Source organism: Oryzias latipes, chromosome 3, assembly GCF_053564925.1.
Source record: "Oryzias latipes strain Hd-rR chromosome 3, Olatipes_Hd-rR_3.1".
Lineage (NCBI taxonomy): Eukaryota > Metazoa > Chordata > Actinopteri > Beloniformes > Adrianichthyidae > Oryzias > Oryzias latipes.
In genome coordinates this window covers 29,275,485-29,292,875 of record NC_136239.1, presented here as the reverse complement: position 1 = coordinate 29,292,875, position 17,391 = coordinate 29,275,485, and the positions used below count along the sequence as shown (strand labels likewise).

At 38.0% G+C, this 17,391-nt stretch overlaps 1 protein-coding gene across 6 annotated transcripts; it reads left to right on the top strand.

Moving 5' to 3' along the window:
* The first annotated feature begins 1,935 nt into the window (after positions 1-1,935).
* LOC111947158 (uncharacterized) lies at positions 1,936-10,080 on the top strand. 6 transcript variants are annotated; one of them, XM_078945246.1, is made up of 7 exons: positions 1,936-2,076; positions 3,378-3,483; positions 3,710-3,793; positions 4,083-4,184; positions 5,700-5,818; positions 5,960-6,027; positions 8,800-8,835. In XM_078945246.1, exons 1-7 carry the CDS (start codon positions 2,066-2,068, stop codon positions 8,829-8,831), a joined length of 522 nt encoding a protein of 173 aa, XP_078801372.1. In that variant the 5' UTR covers positions 1,936-2,065; the 3' UTR covers positions 8,832-8,835. The 6 variants fall into 6 exon arrangements, 5 of the variants coding, with proteins under 5 accessions (XP_078801372.1, XP_078801373.1, XP_078801375.1 ...); XR_013655166.1 differs by having other exon boundaries at positions 1,945-2,076; positions 4,065-4,184; XM_078945247.1 differs by lacking the exon at positions 4,083-4,184.
* The last annotated feature ends 7,311 nt before the right edge of the window (positions 10,081-17,391 follow it).

Here is a 17,391-nt window from a genome sequence, read left to right as displayed (position 1 = left end):
ATGGTGCTGATCGCTATGCTTGCACTTTTTGCCACATTAGCGTAGCTAGCTTAGTTAGCATAATTAGCATTTTGAGCAATGTGTTTTTCTTAGAGAATTGATGATGGTGATCGCAATGCTAGCACTTTTAGCCATATTGGCATAGCTAGTATAGTTAGCATAATTAGCATATGCAGCTTTGACTAGCCTTGATCAAAGGTGGGTGATGAGGGCGGTGAGGCTGGGGAGGGCGGTAAGAGCGGCGGTTGTGCTTAGAGTTGGGCGTGGAAGGCAGATTGCGTCTGCTATACAACGCTATACAACGCTGGTTGCGGCTTTAATTTTTACTTAGGATGGGCACCAAACCCATCCTACCATTGCAACAACACATCATCAGTTGGGTGGTTTGGGGACCACAGGATTTCCTCTCTGCTCTGTGCACATGATATTGTCCTGTTGGCTTCATCGAGCCAGGACCTACAGCATGCATTGGGGTGGTTTGTGGCCGAGTTTGAAGCGGCTGGGATGAGGGTCAGCACCGCCAAACCAAATCCATAGATCTCGACCGGAGAAAGGTAGTTTGCCATCTCTCGGTGGGTGGAGTGTCGCTGCCCCAGGTGGAGGAGTTTAAATATCTTGGGGTCTTGTTTAAGAGTGAGGGAAGATCGTAGTGTAAGATTGATTGGCAGATCGGAGCAGCGTCCGTAGTTATGTGGTCGCTGTATCAGTCTGAAGAGAGAGCTAAGCCAAAGAGCAAAGCTCTTAATTTACTGGTCGATCTTCATTCCAATACTCACTTATGGTCATGAGCTCTGGGTCATGACCCAAAGAACCAGGGCCCGAATACAAGTGGCTGAAATGAGCTTCCTCTGTGGGTTCACACTGTGGGGTGAGAAGCTTGGTCACCTGCGGAGAGCTGGAGGAAGTGAGCTCTTTGGGCATCTTTGCTTAGACTCCTGCCCTCGTGACCCGATCCCGGAAAAGAGGAGGAGGATGGATGGATGGATGGATTGATGGATGGATGGATGGATACATACTGAACCGAAACTCTGTGCCATGTTGCTGCCAGTATCAAATAAAAACACAAATTGGGGATAAGAACGGGTGGAGCAGAGCCTCTGACCAGCAAATGCATGGAGCATCATCCAAAATGCTGTTGGCAAAGCCTGTCAAAGTGCAGACTGTCACGTAAATAAAGCATCTTAGGCACATTAAAGCACTCTCCTTCATCCTGTCATGATGCCTCATCATCACACTTTTTTTGTTTTCTGTAAAGAATTTATGTTTTTATTTTCCTTTATTTTTGAAGCACCGTTCAGGCTCCTGAACCGTTTAAAAGTAAGAAACTAAATTAAGCAATGTTGAAAATAAACAGCATTTATTTCCTCAATCAGCCTTTTAGGGCCTTATTGGTTTAGCAACATCCATTCCATTTTTATTCTTTCTTATAGAAGAATATTTTGTTTTGGAAATCAAACAATGTTGACTGTGCCCTTTATATATTTTAAGTTACCAAAATAAAAGCACTATGAATTTGCTTGGGTAAAAGCAACTTATATATTATATACAGTTGCAGGGCTTAACATTGTGCTAATCAAATAAATTGAATTTTACACTTTTATTCTAATGAAAGATGTATTACTCTTGTTTATCTGCTTATTTAATATAATAATATCCTATTTTCTATTTGCGATTACGTAGGATTTGCTGTGTAAATTAGGGTTCTTAATTACTCTTTCATTTTACCCCCCACCTTAGTAGCTGGCATAAGACATAAATTCTTCCCTGTGAGATTATTAAAGTTCGATTTCTGCATTTATTTATAAACAAAACAAACTTTTTAATGATTACACAAGTGAATATAGGTGCTGTAGTAAAGCTGAGGCACCCATATAGTAAATAGTTGCCAGTTCCTGACTTTTCGGGTTCCCACCGTGACTATCCCCCTCCCCCACCAAGATTGAGAGAAGGGTGAGCAGAGCAAAGCCACACCCGCTCAGCTCCACAGGTGCATCGTCTCCCTCTCAGCTCAGGCAGCAGTGCAGACAGCTAACCCACTGGAGTCTCAGAACGGCAAGGATTTTTCATGGAATCTAGGTAAGTCTCATCAAAACTTTTTAAAAACAGACACTAAATGACTTTGAGACATATTTAGTCTGTCTAGGCATGCTTTTCTCCGGTGGAAATGCTCGAGAGCCGAGCACATGGCGATGCTAGCTAGCTCGGTCCTTTGAAGCTAACGCAGCATGTGCTTGTGGGGAAGCTAGCTTTCCAAATGATTTTGGTCAGGCTGTTACAGATCCTAAATACATTTTAAATTTAATTTATTGAAGTGTGGCCTTAAATGTATTAATTTGTCTTAAATTCTGTGAGTTAACACCCCCCCCCCCCCCTTCGCGCTGCGCCAATCTTGCTGCTTGCAGTTTGTGCAAAAGTGTTGATAATTTTGATGCTCCAGCAAAAGCATCGTAGTCACGTCTGCATGTCTGGGATCATTACATCGTTTAGATATTCTTTGTACCGGGATCAAAGCTCCCGCTGCAGGAGCTCCGTCTGAGTCACGTGACCCAGTCTCACTGTCCCGCATTAACCCGAGAGGGTAAAACTAGAATAGTTTGAGGATCTCATTTTTTTCCTCTTGATGAAAATAAGAAAAATATCAAAGTTTAGGAGGCCCGACCGAAATTTAATGCTTCATCAGTTTGACATGTTCTTACATTTAATGCTTGTATGTATGCTTGCTTAGATAAACATGTTTATGGTCTTTGTAAATATGATTTATATATTTTAAAATGATCTTTAAAAGGTCTTAAAGTCTTAAATTTAACTTTTTAAAATCTGTAACCATCTTGGTAGTGTTTATGTTTTTTTTTATTTGAAAATGCTTACCAATTTGATTTACTTTGGTTAATTTGTTTGTTTGTTTTAAAACCAGGATCACTTCAGTATTTTGTGGTCTTGTTCTTTAGAGCTAAACAAAAAATGTATGACACCATGATGGTGCCCTGTTGTACGGTAATCAAGTGACTTTAAAAAGTATTTCTGGTTCCAACATTTAGTAATATTTTGATCATGTCTTTTGTTTAAAACTCGAGTCCCGCTTACATGTTTTTATACTTTTGCTTCCTGGTTGGTTCATGGTGCAGTAGTAAATAATTGAGCACATTTAGTACTGAGCATTTATCTAAATACTTTAAATCAAAAACTCAGGAAGGTCCAAAGCTAATGTTCATTTTGTGAACCTCATCTGCACAGACCCACTGCTGGGTCATCATTAAGATAATTGTGTAAAGTAAACTTTGTTTATATAATAGTTTATCAGTAAGGACATTTTTTTAGCTGAGTCTGTCTTTCATCTGAGTGTTTAATTAAACAACCTTTCTGTGTTTGATTCTTAGAAGAACCTTCAGATTTAAAAAGCGTGTGAAGATGCTTAGGGAGCAAAAGAAAAGGTGCCAGAAGAGGTACACAGAGGGCCTGAAGACCAAACATCCACCTGTGCAGGTAAAGTTTTTTTGCCACTGTTTTCAGTGTACTATTTATTGGGATCAAAATACTTATTTATAGTAGATTTCTTCTTTGTAACAAGATTCTTAAAAAAATTCACATTGCAAAATAATTTATCATCTCCTTTTTAATAATGTAATATCTATTAGATGTGAAAGCATTGGTTAGCACATTTCTGCTAAACTGATGTAAACGAGTAAAGTCATTTGTGTCCCCTTTATAGCCCTCTGTATCCACTGAAAGCTGCAGCTCCTTGGTTGGATCTTCAGACATCCCAGAAAGAGAAGATGCTGTTGGCAATAGCTGGGTAAGTGTCAAAAAGAACAGCGTTTTTTACCCTATGTTAACTGTTATGAAATTCCTGCTTGCCAGAAATAAATAGCCTGCTAAATGCCTTGGGTGGGGGGAAAAATAAAAATGTGGTTAAAAGTAAAACTGCAAAGATTTAACTTGTAGAGTTTTAATTCATAAATCAGTTAAATATCTTAAAATGTAGATATTTAATTTAGTGAAAAATTAAATCCAACATGTGATTAAACTTGTGCAGTTTTAATTTGTACCTTTTTAATTTTAAAAAGTAAAAATAATCTCTTAAGGAACTGGAACCAGACACCAACACCACTGCCTGTGTCCAACGAGAACAGTCAGATACAGATGAGCCAGAGGTTCCTCCCCTGACAAGAACAGACAGTGTATTTGTAAGTATTTATCATGGAATCCAGCCAATATCAAATACTTTTGTCAATGTTTTTATCAATAGGGCTCAGAATCTTTAGCATCAAACTTTGCCTTAGACCAGGGGTGGACAAACTTTCTGACTCGAGGGCCACATTGGGTTCTAAAGTTTGATAGAAGAGCCGGACCAGGAGCAGATGCCAGGAGTGAGAATGAAATAATATGGAATCTGGATGAAAGCACTTTTCAAGCAAAATTATATTTTACAACATTTTAGAGTTTTTAAGTTAAAACTTTTGTTTTCATTTTAGAGCCAATTACACTAACAGCTTGATGTATGTTGTGAAAACTCAGAGAAATGCTCCATTCATGTGGTGTTTGAATGATCATAAGAATGAAAAAAAAAACACATATTCAAACACCACATGGATGATAAAGCGGAGCCCCCAAACCTTTTCTTATGAGGGCCACAATAAGTCTTTTTTCTTTAAAACTTTAAGCTTCTTTATTTTATTGTGAAGCCCTATAATAAAGTTTTATTAATTCATGATCCTTTTAATACAACAAATAACACTATTTATGAAATAAAAAATAACCAAATTACTCTCTGTGATTTTCAAAGACAAAAAGTCAGGAAACAATATGCTGATACATTAAAAAGAAAAAAATAATGAATAGTGGATCCTCTCCCGTCTTCGTCCCGCTGAGACTTTGAAGCTGCAGCTCCTCACACGTCTCATAGTTTGCTCTAATACTGAGCAGCTGTGTCCTGCATGTCGTTTTCTTATCCAGTAATAATGAAAAAAGCAAATTTCTCTGTCTTCTGCTGCAGCTAATCGTATATCTGCGTTACCTTTTCACCAGTACAGAGTTCTTCGTTTTTTGCAGGAGTTATGTTCTGAAAATAACCGTGATCTGTGAAATCCACGGAGTTTGGTTACTTACAGACGTTTTTTTATGGTAGTAAAACTTCTCACTGCCTTAATACACTTTTCTCACACAGACATGAACATTTTCACCTTTTCTCTTGTTTAAATTCTCAAACCTTCATAGAAATTAGGTCCAGGATCTTAGAATGAAAACAAATTTCTGTACATCTAAAGCGCTCCGCCTTTCTGTACAGGAGACATGGAGATTGACTGACAGGGTCTTCAGCCAATCAGGACACAGAACAGGGTGTTTAAAAAAGCAGCATAATCGATCTAAAAGAATGAGCTAAACTGGGAAAGATGAACTGTGACGTAGAAAGGGAAGACTGTCTTCTGCTCTATTTGACAGATTTTTAGAGGGTTTCAGGTTGGAGCTCAGACTGCAGAAGGGGGGAAGAAAATGTCACTTCTAAAATGGGCAGATAAAAAAAAACATGGGTCTCTGATATTGTTCAATGGGCCGTACCAAACATGGAGGCGGGCCGGATCCAGCCAGCGGGCCGCAGTTTGCCCACCCCTGCTTTAGACTGAACTCTTAACTTTTATAAAATATTATTTACAAAGTAGTGTATTACAATTTAAAATGAAAAACTTGTTTCTTTTCTCCAGCTCACTAAAGACTACTTTACCAAGCATGCCATGGTTCAAGATCTGTCAGACGTCCCCTCAAGCTGCATAGAAACTAAAAAAGCAGTAGCCTGCAGAGACTTTCGGCTAGCAGACAGATTGTGAGGATAATTATTTACTGACGGAGTTTTTTTAAATGTGTTTTTAGCTTTTGTTTATTTTTTCTGATGGCCTGCAATCTACCCTGCTCATTACGTTAATGAGCACTCCATTTTAACACTTGTTCTATTCTGTTTTTACAGGGACTTCGGGACTTCAACATCTTCAACAAAACATCAAATGGAGTCGAGGAGTGAAGACAGTGAATCTGGTATTACAACCCCCCACTTCTAAATTTAATCTTTTTATACAAGCGTTCCCAGTTGAGTTTTAATTGTGAAATCGACTATTTTAGTCAAAATAACTAAACATATTTTGCTTTAAAGACAAAAACAAAACCTAACAGAGTAGTGTGATGTCGCACACAGGGAGTTCCATCTTGCCCTGATAGCTAAAATCTGGCTCAAAACTGTCTGGCAGGATTGATCCAATATTGCTTGTCATTATTTTTGCCCCACTAATATTAGCGTGAGGCTATAAGCTCGTGCTCGCACAAACGGCTATCTGTGACATGGAGGGGAAGGAAGCCCAGTATTGTATTTCTAATGAACCACTGCCTATGGTCTTAAAGAATGTCTTACAAAAGCAACACAGCTTTTGGATCTTGGCTAAAAACTGCACAATCATTATTAGGAGATCACTTTTAACGATTTTGACAAAAGAAAAAAAATGCATGTCTATGAAGACTCTCATTTATCCAGGTTGATTCCATTTCCACATCATAGTACAGGGGTGGGCAATTATTTTAAGTCGCATTGGGTTATAAAAATTGGATAGAAGGGCCGGACCAGGAGCAGATGCGTGGAGTGAAAATGATTTAACATGGAATGTAGATGAAAACATTTGGGTTGAAAATTATATTCTAAAACAGAATATTCTAGAGTTTTTAGTTTAAAACTTTTGTTCCCATTTTAGATCTCTATTTTATTGTGAAGCCCTTTGGTACCTTCAAGGAGTTGTAAAGTGTTGTATGAATAAAGTTTCATTCATTCATGATCCTTTTAAGAAAATAAATAACACTATTTATGAAATAAAACAATGACCAAACAACACTCTCTATGATTTTCAAAGACAAAAATTCAGGAAAAGTATACTGACATTTAAAAACAAAAACAATAAATGATGGATCCTCTCTCGTCATAATTCCTCAGAGACTTTGAGCTCATCTTGCGTCTCACAGTTTGGGCAGCTGCGCTTTCTGTTTTCATCCAGTAATACAGAAAAAGCAAATTTATCTGTCTTCTGCTGCAACTACACATATATCTGTGTTACCTTTTCACCACTACAGAGTTCCCTCCTTTATTGCAGGAGTTTCGTTGTAAAAATAACCGTGATCGGTGAAATCCACGGAGAATGATTACAGACGTTTTAAATTTATGGTAGTAAAACTCCTCGCTGCCTAAATACACTTTTCTCAGACAGACATGAACATTTTCACCATTTTCTCTTGTTTAAATTCTTAAACCTTCATAGAAATTAGGTCCAGGATCTTAAAATGAAAACAAAGATCTGATCGCGATCAAAGATTTCTATAGATCTGAGAGCTGCGCGTTTCTGTACAGGAGTTGAGGCACGGACTGGGGAGATTGATTGACAAGGTCTCCAGCCAATCAGGACACAGAACAGGGCGCACTGTTTAAAAAAGGCAGCATGATCGCTCAGATATAATGAGCTAAACCGGGAAAGATGAAATGCGACGTGGAAAGAGAAGACTGTCTTCTGTTCTATTTAACAGTGATTTTAGAGGTTTTCAGGTAGAACACAGACTGCAGAAGGTGAAATAAAATGTCACATCTTGATCGTGTGGCCAGATTAAAAAAAAAGTGTGTTCGGCGGGCCGGACCAAAGATGGAGGCGGGCCGAATCTAGCCCGCGGGCCGTAGTTTGCCCACCCCTGTCATAGTAGTAGGTTTAGGGGCTGTCATCTGGACTTGGTTATTAAAGTTAGAAAACGTTTCACCTCTTATCCAAAAGGCTTTGTCAATTCTGACAGAAAGCTAAACCTACTACTATGAAAGAAAAAAAATGTACAGTCAGGACCATAAATATTTGGACAGAGACACATTTTTTTCCAATTTAGTTTCTGTACATTACCACAGTGAATTTTCAATAAAACAACTCAGATGCCATTGAAGTGCAGACTTTCAGCTTTTATTCCATGGGTTGAACAAAAAGATTGCAGAAAAATGTGAAAAACTAAAGTTTTTTTTTTTAAACACCACCCCATCCTTTCATGGGCTCGTTAGTCATTGGACAAATGAAATAACTGAAAACAAAATGGTCGTTACTAATACTTGGTGGAAAAGCCTTTGTTGTCAATGACAGCCTGAAGTCTTGAACTCATGGACATCACCAGATGCTGGGTTTTCTCCTTCTGAATGCTCTGCCAGGCCTTTACTGCAGCGGCTTTCAGTTGCGCTTTGTTTTTGGGCCTTTCTGTCTGAAGTTTAGTCTTCAACAAGTGAAATGCTCCTCAATTGGGTTAAGATCAGGTGACTGACTTCGCCATTCAAGAATATTCCACTTCTTTGCTTTAATAAACTCCTGAGTTGCTTTGGCTGTATGTTTTAGGTCATTGTGCTTCTGCATTATGAAACGCCGCCCAATCAGTTTGGATGCATTCACCTGGAAGAGATTGTGTTTAAAAAATGCTTTTGTTTTTCACATTTTCATGCAATCTTTTTGTTCAATCTATGGAATAAAAGCTGAAAGTCTGCACTTCAATGGCATCTGACTTGTTTTATTTAAAATTCACTGTGGTAATTGACAGAAACTAAATTAGAAAGAATGTGTCTCTGTCCAAATATTTGTGGTCCTGACTGTAGTTGAAGCTGGACTTGAAGAGCTGCTTCACAGTGCTTCCATGGCTGTTGTGTATGTGCCATTAGGGCATGGGTCTTTAATATAGACATTTTCTCAATTCAGGGAAGACAAAAAGTGTATGATTGTCATTTTAAAATAACCATATTGGTACAATGAACAGGACTCAAGACTGAAGAACGGACACGGCAGTGAAAAAGTCTAAAAGTCTAAGAAGCGACCCTTACAAACAGGTATGCTTCCTACATGTTACACTTTTAAAAGTTTCTTAAAAATGGCACAAACTATGTTTTCTAACAACCATTTTTAAGGGAGGGGGGTATTATTTATTATTACATTTCTTGCTTATAGCATATGTAGTTCAAAGATAAAATGTTACTAATAATTGTGCACAAGAGGTACATGTCATCAAAACTGTCTAAATCAGACTTTGAAACATCTCACTGCCAACATTGAAAGACTTGAGTTTCATGAAATTGTCTTATGTCAGCTTTCAATGAAAATGTGAGGTTGTGTGGTTCTTGTTGGGTTTTTAATTAAAATGTTTTCACAAATGGAGCCCATGGTTTCTACACAGCAGAGAGACTAAGGCATCGATACTGCTGAGACGGGTAACTTTGCACAATACAGAATCATTTCTAACTACACCAGCAACGTGGCTCTGATACTTTCAACACAAGATAAGAAAATCTATTTCTGTGGGCTTTCTTTTCTAATGAACATCTGACATTTAGTTAACACTGTTAACAGGTAGTCAGACGTTTTGCTGACCTTTTGATATCTATCGTAGCATCTCCTTAGTTTTTGTAAATAAGAAATGCTCATTACCTTGAATCTGGTCTAATCACGTTTTGTAAGTTGGTGACTTATAACATTTTTTCCTTTCTTTTTCTAAGGAGCTTAAAAAAAAGGACCTGGTCTTCAGCAGAGTGCCGAGCATTGGAAAAAATTTTAGGAATCTGCATTGAAGGTGGGAGGGTACCAGGAAAACATATCTTTCCTGCATATAAGCTTCGCCGAGGGAGCTGGAAGGACGAACATGGCAGGCAGTCAAGTTTTTTGTTAGGAACAAAATCACAGCACTGAGGCGGTAAAGTTCAAAAAGACGTTAGATTTTGTTAGTTAGAAAGATTATGTGATTCAACTTTATTTTGTTTTCTTTAATTTAAACCAGTGCTTGTAAATCTAAGTTCCAAATTTAAGCTTCAGACACGTGCACTTATTTATCTTAGTGACCTTTTTTTCCGGAAGCACTTAATTTTCATTTGAAGCACGTGTATCGGTCAAAGGTGACCTTTTAATTTCTGAAGCATTTTATTTGTATTTAAAACAATTGTATAGGTCAAAGGTGACTTTTTTTTCCTGAAGCACTTGATTTCATTTTGTAATTTTTTGACAGGTCAAATGTCACTTTGTTTTTATAAAGCACTTAATTTGAGTTCAACAGGTCTTTGTTTTCTGGTTAAATCTGTGTTTACGTTGTGGAACTCCAGGCCTTTAGGGCTGATGTCATTTTAGTTTTCCAGATCTTTTTGCTCTACCCCCTTCCTATCCGCTGCCCCGGTGATTCCAGTCAGTTAAAAGTAGGAAAGGGAAAACGAGGGGGAGCCCTAACATTTGTTTTCCAACAACTCCTGCTTCTGATTGACTGAGCTCACCTGGCTCAGTAGATCAACAGGAAGTAGAAGAAGAAAATCTGGAAAACAAGCAGGATGTCAACCCTCCAAACCTGGAGTTCAAGAGCCCTGCAGTAAGTGTGTGATAGAACGTTTAACGGGTCAAAGGGAACCTTGTTCTGTCCAACAGCAGTATATTTAGTTTTATAGATTGGTAACTATAAATAAATTGCCCTTGTCTCTTATTTGCTGTTCGCAGTTTCCTTCATAACAAACATATTTTGACAGTGAATGATGCCTCGCATGTTTGGTAAATGACTTTATTAGTCAGGAAGTGTGAAATGAGTACTACAATCCCAATTGCCTTAGTTACAGAGCTGTTAACCAAAGTTAGAGTAACTACTGTTGTATGGGTGGTCCCCATGGGAAACCAAAATTCAGGTTTATTTTTCATGTTAGTGTTTTCAGTATTTGAAATGATAACACTCCTTGAAAAAAAATTACATTATTTTAGCAGTTAAAACCATCTCAGAAAACCTTGTAGAAAAGGTGGATCCCACCAGGAGGGTCCTAGTCATGGGACCTCACGGGGTAAGAAATACGGGTATGTGTGTGTGTGTGTGTGTGAGAGAGAGAGATGTGAAACCTGGGAGGTTAATGCAGTTAGGGTTATTTCACAGTCCATTAAGAAGCTTATGTTGACCTCCTGACCCTAAAGCCAACAACATGGAATCCATTATCAAGACAATCGGATTGCACACACACATCTAAGTGCACGTGTGAGATTGTGACACGGTTTCGCTCAAGTTAGACATTTGCAGAAAAAAAGAGAACCAAATGAAAATAGAGTGGAAGATGTAGACAGGTTCCGGTTAAGTGCGATTTTCTTGGGGTTTGGTGGTGACATGAGGAGTGATTCTTTTTCATGGTCAGCCTGGACAGAAAGACACAGAGGATACTCAAAAGCAATGTAAACTGGAGGATACAATGACGGTTGATTATCTGTTGTTTTTAGGTGCAGGAAAATTGGACTGACGATGTAAAAAATAAAGCCTGGGACAGCACTTGCATGCATGAATACATTGACAAATTCTGCCATCAGTGACAAAGGAGTTTGCCCGGTGAGATGACAAACAGCGGAAACACTGGAGTGTACAGAAACAGTAAAGTAAAGAAGTCCTAATTTAGGCCTGCAGAGTGAGAAAGAGAACAATATAAAACTGCCAGATGACTGCTTGGTCAAGGGAGACTGAGTCTCTACACATTTTTTTAATTTTATGGGGTTTTTTTTATTCTGAAAAGTCTAATACAATCTTCTAAAATGTTCTCCTGCGTTTATTTGCATCAATCCTCCCAGCTCTCCTCTCATCTGTTTATCCACTTACTAAAACCTGGTTGCTAACTCTGACCCTTACCCCACCCGTCTCCATGCACATTTCTAGGTTGGTTATTGATCCACACACAGTCACTCACACACACAAACACACACAGGTGCCAAGGCCTGGCTGCTGCGCTCGCAGCTAATGAGACAGACACGGCTGATCCAGGTCTTGATGGGTTACAGTGTGAGGACCCATAAATAAACTTACAATGCCCGGGGGAACCACAAGATTAAATTTATTACATATTTGGTCACACCTTGGGAAAAAAAGAATCTTTTTCGGGCAAAATGGATGAAAAGAAGGCTTGACAGATAGTTTGTGGAAGGTTTAGTTAAAGAAATGAAGTCAAAAACCACAGAAAATAAATAATTCTAATTAGATCAGTTTAAACAAAAAGTTATTAAGTTGTATGGTTTTTGAAGGTATTTAATTTTTAACCAGAAAATGACTTTTATTAATGAGTGTGAACCTTTGTTCTTAATATTTAAAAAAATAATAATATTTTTTTCTTTTCAAACTTGTGGGCAGACACTTTTCCCCCCAGATTTTCTGGGGTCTTTTGTGCACAAGGTGTTTGCTGAAACCACACTGTTACAGTGGGTGTTGTACCCTTTGTAGTTCTCCATAGTGTGGAAGTTAAACTATCAGTACGGCTGCGTGAGATACTTGAAAATTGATGTCCCTAGACGTTTCCCCGTGTCCCAGGCAATATGTTACCTGTTCAGGGACTTATCAAACTGATGGATGAGAGTGGGGCAGATTTCTTTGGCCCCAACCCTAATCAGCCACACAGTTACTACACAAAAGTCAACACTTTGAGCAGCTCTATATGTTAGACTGCTAGAGACATGTATGTTCAGAACTAAAAAGGTTGAGTGACATGTTTGTGGTTAAGGAATAACGTCACTGTAAAAGGTAAAATTCAATTCATGAAATTGTTATTTGCATAAAAATCATGAGACAAGAGTAAAAAAAATTGTACCGTAGTTAGTTAAAGAAGACAATACTCTTATGTTTTTTTTAAATAAACAAAAAAAATCCAAATAAATTGTGAATAACCTTAATTTCTTCCTTTATATTAAATACAATTTGTTTTTCCAACTTTTCATATCAATACATATTTAATAAATAAATAAATATGTGTTTAGAAATAAGATCATCTTTTGTTAAAAACTTTAAACTTAAGGAGGTAAATCGTACATGCACATTGAAGAATTTCATGTCTTAAAAAAGTTTCTACCAACTTTAATATTCACTTCCTGGTCTTTCAAAATAAATTTGTGTTTAAATCTAAGATTACACTAAGCTAGGACATATTCTGCCTCTTACAGCCGTTTTTTGTGTGAATGCACTAAATGTGTTTTAATGACTCTGGAAGCTGTTTATTAGTGAAGAGTATGTGTTGTTCTGTGGGCAGTCATGTCCAAAAACACACTATAGGACAAATAACACACACACAAGAACATATAGATGACGATTCTCTGCAAATTGTCCTTCACACCGCTCTCCCTGTCTATCGACTGCATGTCTTTTTTCTCAAGCTGATGTTATTGTCAAATTGTTTCTCAAACGGGACACCATTGAAAAGGCGGACAGTTGTTCAATGGCTCGAGTTTTACCATTGATTCCCAATAGGACCGAGTATTCATCTGTCGGCAAAAGGAAGAGAAAGAAAGTCTGCTCTGCGGCTGTCCCACCTCAGCTCCTATTGTGTTTCAACACTCACCCACGTACACGCACACAGAACATTCTCACTTTTATGCATGCGCACACATTCACTTTCATTTGAATATCGCCCCTGTCCAAAAGCATTCTGTTACTTAATACAGTATAATACATACAGATCAATTGAAGCCAAGGAGACTCCGCACAGCAGCAAACACACACCAGACTGCATGAAGCCCATAGGCAGATGTTATCTGCAATAGATGCTTGTTATTCTTAACAGCTCTGATATGGAGATCATTAGCACAAAATGCTGAAACAGATTTGAACGCCTGAAGCGTGTTGGAGATAAAACCTGTGAGATCACATTGCTAAAACAGTAATGTGGGGATGTATTTTCCACACAAAGTTTTGTTGTTTCGCTACTGAGTACAAAGCTGAAAAATGAACATTTTAGGACAGACTCATTGAAGAATAAAAACAAACAAATAAGTGATCTGATTGAAAATTAGCACACCTGTGTTATTTCTCCATTTAGATAAAAAAAAAATTCTTAACTTTTTTTTTTAGAAAACAGGAATGTAATAAAAATTATTAAAAATCAAGAAAAATATATTTTCTTAACCAAAATAAATTTAAATACGCTAAATTGATAAATAAATACAAAACGTAATGTATATATATATATAAATACATATGTAACTTTATATATGTAAACACACACACATACAAAAGAGTGTGGCTGATCTATTAAAGGGAAGCTTGTCGCTGATCTTAGAACCAAATCTGCAAAAACAGGAACACCTCAGTACAAAAATGTGTTTTTTTTGTCTCCTCCCTTTTAAAATTGAAGTTCGTCTGTGACAGTGGTTGCATATTCATTTTTTTCTTTATGGTCACAGTGCCTTTCACACACACCTTCACAGAGTGATGGTGGGAGAGCTACCATGCAAGACACTGACCAGACCACCAGGAGCAAAATGGGGATCATGGCAGGGAGACCAACAAATGCACAGGGAGGGAGGGAAAAGAACCTGCAACCTTCTTTGGAAAATATAATTTCAACTCGGCACACAATATTGTCTTCATTAAAATGCCAAGATTTTAGTGTTTGATTTGTTTGAGTAATGATCACTTATTTTCTCACGTAAGTCGTTTTAGTGGTGTTTTTTTTATAAATCAGAACCTATTAATTTCTTATTGTTAGACACGACTGACCTACACTTTTTAAGTTAGTTCGAGGTTAGTTAAACAATACTTATAAAAAGAAAATAAATTATTCTTAAGACCCATAGTTCTTCCTGCTGTGAATGTAAAAATAAAAGAATAACTGGTCCACCCCAGTTCTTTGAAAGACGACTTCAAAAGAACCACTTCAGAGGAGTTTTACTTTTACAATATTCTTTACAATGTTATTACATTAAATTAATTAATTAATTAGGCTAATTATTATAGCATAGTTTAACTTCTTTTAAGGTTAGTTTGAGCTCAAGACTTTCTTCTTCCTATTATTTGACATATTAATGATTTTCTTTAGCCTGATTTGTTGGTGTATCTTGAAAATGTATGATATAAGTATCAGGCATAATTTATTTTCAACATCCTAAACAATGCGTCAAACTGGATTTCACAATTGACAACACATATGAGATGCATGCTCAGGAATCTTTTTCTTTTTTCGTCTAAATATAACATTTTGTACATTTCTCTACAATTTTTAAGAACCAGTTTGAGCATATTTAGATTTTTTTCCAGTATTTTACTTCTTAATAATTTAGTACGATAGGATGTGCTGATTTTTTTGCGTTTTCAATAAATTGTAGTGACCAGTGAGTTTGTAATAACTTGTAACATTTCTATGTGCGCACGTTCTGTTCCAACAGAAGATATTTTGGTATAAAGGTTTACGTTGTTTTAAGAAAAAAAGCTGATCATAGAACTGACAAGTGCAGTGGGGATGAAAAGGAAGACATTATTTTTCCCCCTTCTTTGTCCTTTTCTCCTTGGTGGCAGTCTCCAACAGTAAATAAATTAGACAAAGCAAGGGTGTTGTGTTTGTGTGTGTGGGTGTGTGTGTTTGAGAGAGTGAGAGAGAGGGCGAGAGAGAAAGGGAAACACAGAGTAAGAAAGCTAGCAGCAGATGTAAGGCCCAAAGTGTATTCTGGTATATGTTTCTACATGTAGAGAAATCTCACTGCTCAGTGCTGGTCCTCCCTCTCTGTCTGTTTATTTGTGGTGCGTGTGTGTATTGGTGTGTGTGTGTCAGTGTGTGTGTTGGGAAAGGAGAAAGACAGTATCTGAGGAAACATGAAGTACTAGATTGATGTGTACTGCCGGCGTGGTCGTTTCTACTGAGAATGGCCACACTCCTCTGCCTAATGATGCCACATCCATCCTGGAGCGATTAGGTGTGTGTGTGTGTTGTGAGTGTTTCCACAAGGCATCTATCCTTGAGGCCATAACGCAGCGCATTCAACAGCCTCTGATCTCTTTTTATTTGGCAGGGTGTATGTGTGTCCATATGTCTGTATGTGAGAGTGAAGGGTCCTAGGCGGCCATTAATATTAAATATAGATATCCTTGTCAGTGAATTACATCCTCTGATCCTGTATTCCCCTCTCAGGGAGAAGAGGTGAAGTGGGAGGAGTCAAGGGAGGAGACAAGAAGTGAACTGATGATGAAGTAGGAGAGAGAAGTTCGAGGTATCAGAATAGGGAAAAGAGGAAAGGAACTGGAGATGTGTACGGTAGTGGGTTGGGGGGAAAAGAACATGATGGAAAGAAAAGATAAGTGATACTGGCTTTTGCTTTTGAATTTTAAACTTTTCCAGAAAAAAAGAAAACTTAAAGAAAAGTGTTGAGAATTTATTCAAAAGAAAAAGCCTCAAACTGGTGAAGCATTAAGGTAATCTTCAGGTACAGAGAAGGGGCAAGGTTGATGAAATTTGTGGAAAAGGGGAACTACAAAAGGGACTTTGGGGTTTAGGAATGGATGGAGGAGGAGGGGGGCAGCTGATTGATTGAGCAGAGTGTTGGGGACTTGAGGAAAAAAGATAAAAGGAGGGGGACTGAAAAAGCAACAGAGGAATATCGCTTTGAGAGGGAAAGAGGGGGAAGGTCCTTGTATGCAAAGAGAGGTAAGGAAGATGAAGGGAAAGAAGGGAAAGAAACTGACAACAAAACAGTTTAAAAGAATAAAAAAACAGGACAAAGATGATAAAGGTCATTAGCAGAAATGAAGACTTATTGGATCAAGACATTAGAAAGCAAGAAGTGATTGAGCAATGATGGGTGGAGGAAAAAACAACAGAGTGAATGGTAGCAGCTTTGACCTGTCATCTGTCTGTAATAAAGGAGGGAAGGGAGGAAGAGAGGAAAGGAGGAGTGACAGTTTGATTTTCCTAGCCACGCGTTCATTCCCATATTCCCCGGCAAGCTCTCACCTGATGGAAAGATGGCAGGAAATCAATAGTCCATGTGCGTAATGGAGTAATGACTCCGAGTGTATGTGTATGTGTGGATAATGATAAGTGTGTGTGTGTATCTGCCCGATCCCTAAGCAATCACACACAGCTTAAGCCAGTCCCGTGGGGTGGGGGCCACTTTAACTAACAACTTCATTACTGCAGCCCCGTACACACGTGAGCCCACACAAGCATACACGAACACTGTTGATCGCAGACCAGAGACTTTACCAAATATCATTCCACAAGAAACTTTACAATGTCATATATCTGGGACTTTACTTTGAAACACTTTACAATCAAATTTTTATTTAAAGCTCCATACAGTGAGTTTTTAACTCTCACCATTGGGCCATCACATAGACACAGCTTTTTATATTTTTTTTTATACAACATTTTCTCTATGACTCTGAGGCGGCTTGAATGTGAGCAAGCACATCTTCACAGTCAGGGATTTTCATGTCCTCGAGGCTGGACATGTGGACATTAATCACTTACGATTCATTTAGTTTCAGTAAAGTCACACTTTGTTCACATTTTTGTCTTTCTAGCAGAGAAAGTGAGCAGGTATCAGGTAAAGTCAAAGCAGAGCTGCAGAGGATGTTATTATGTGGACTATTGTTCCCGTG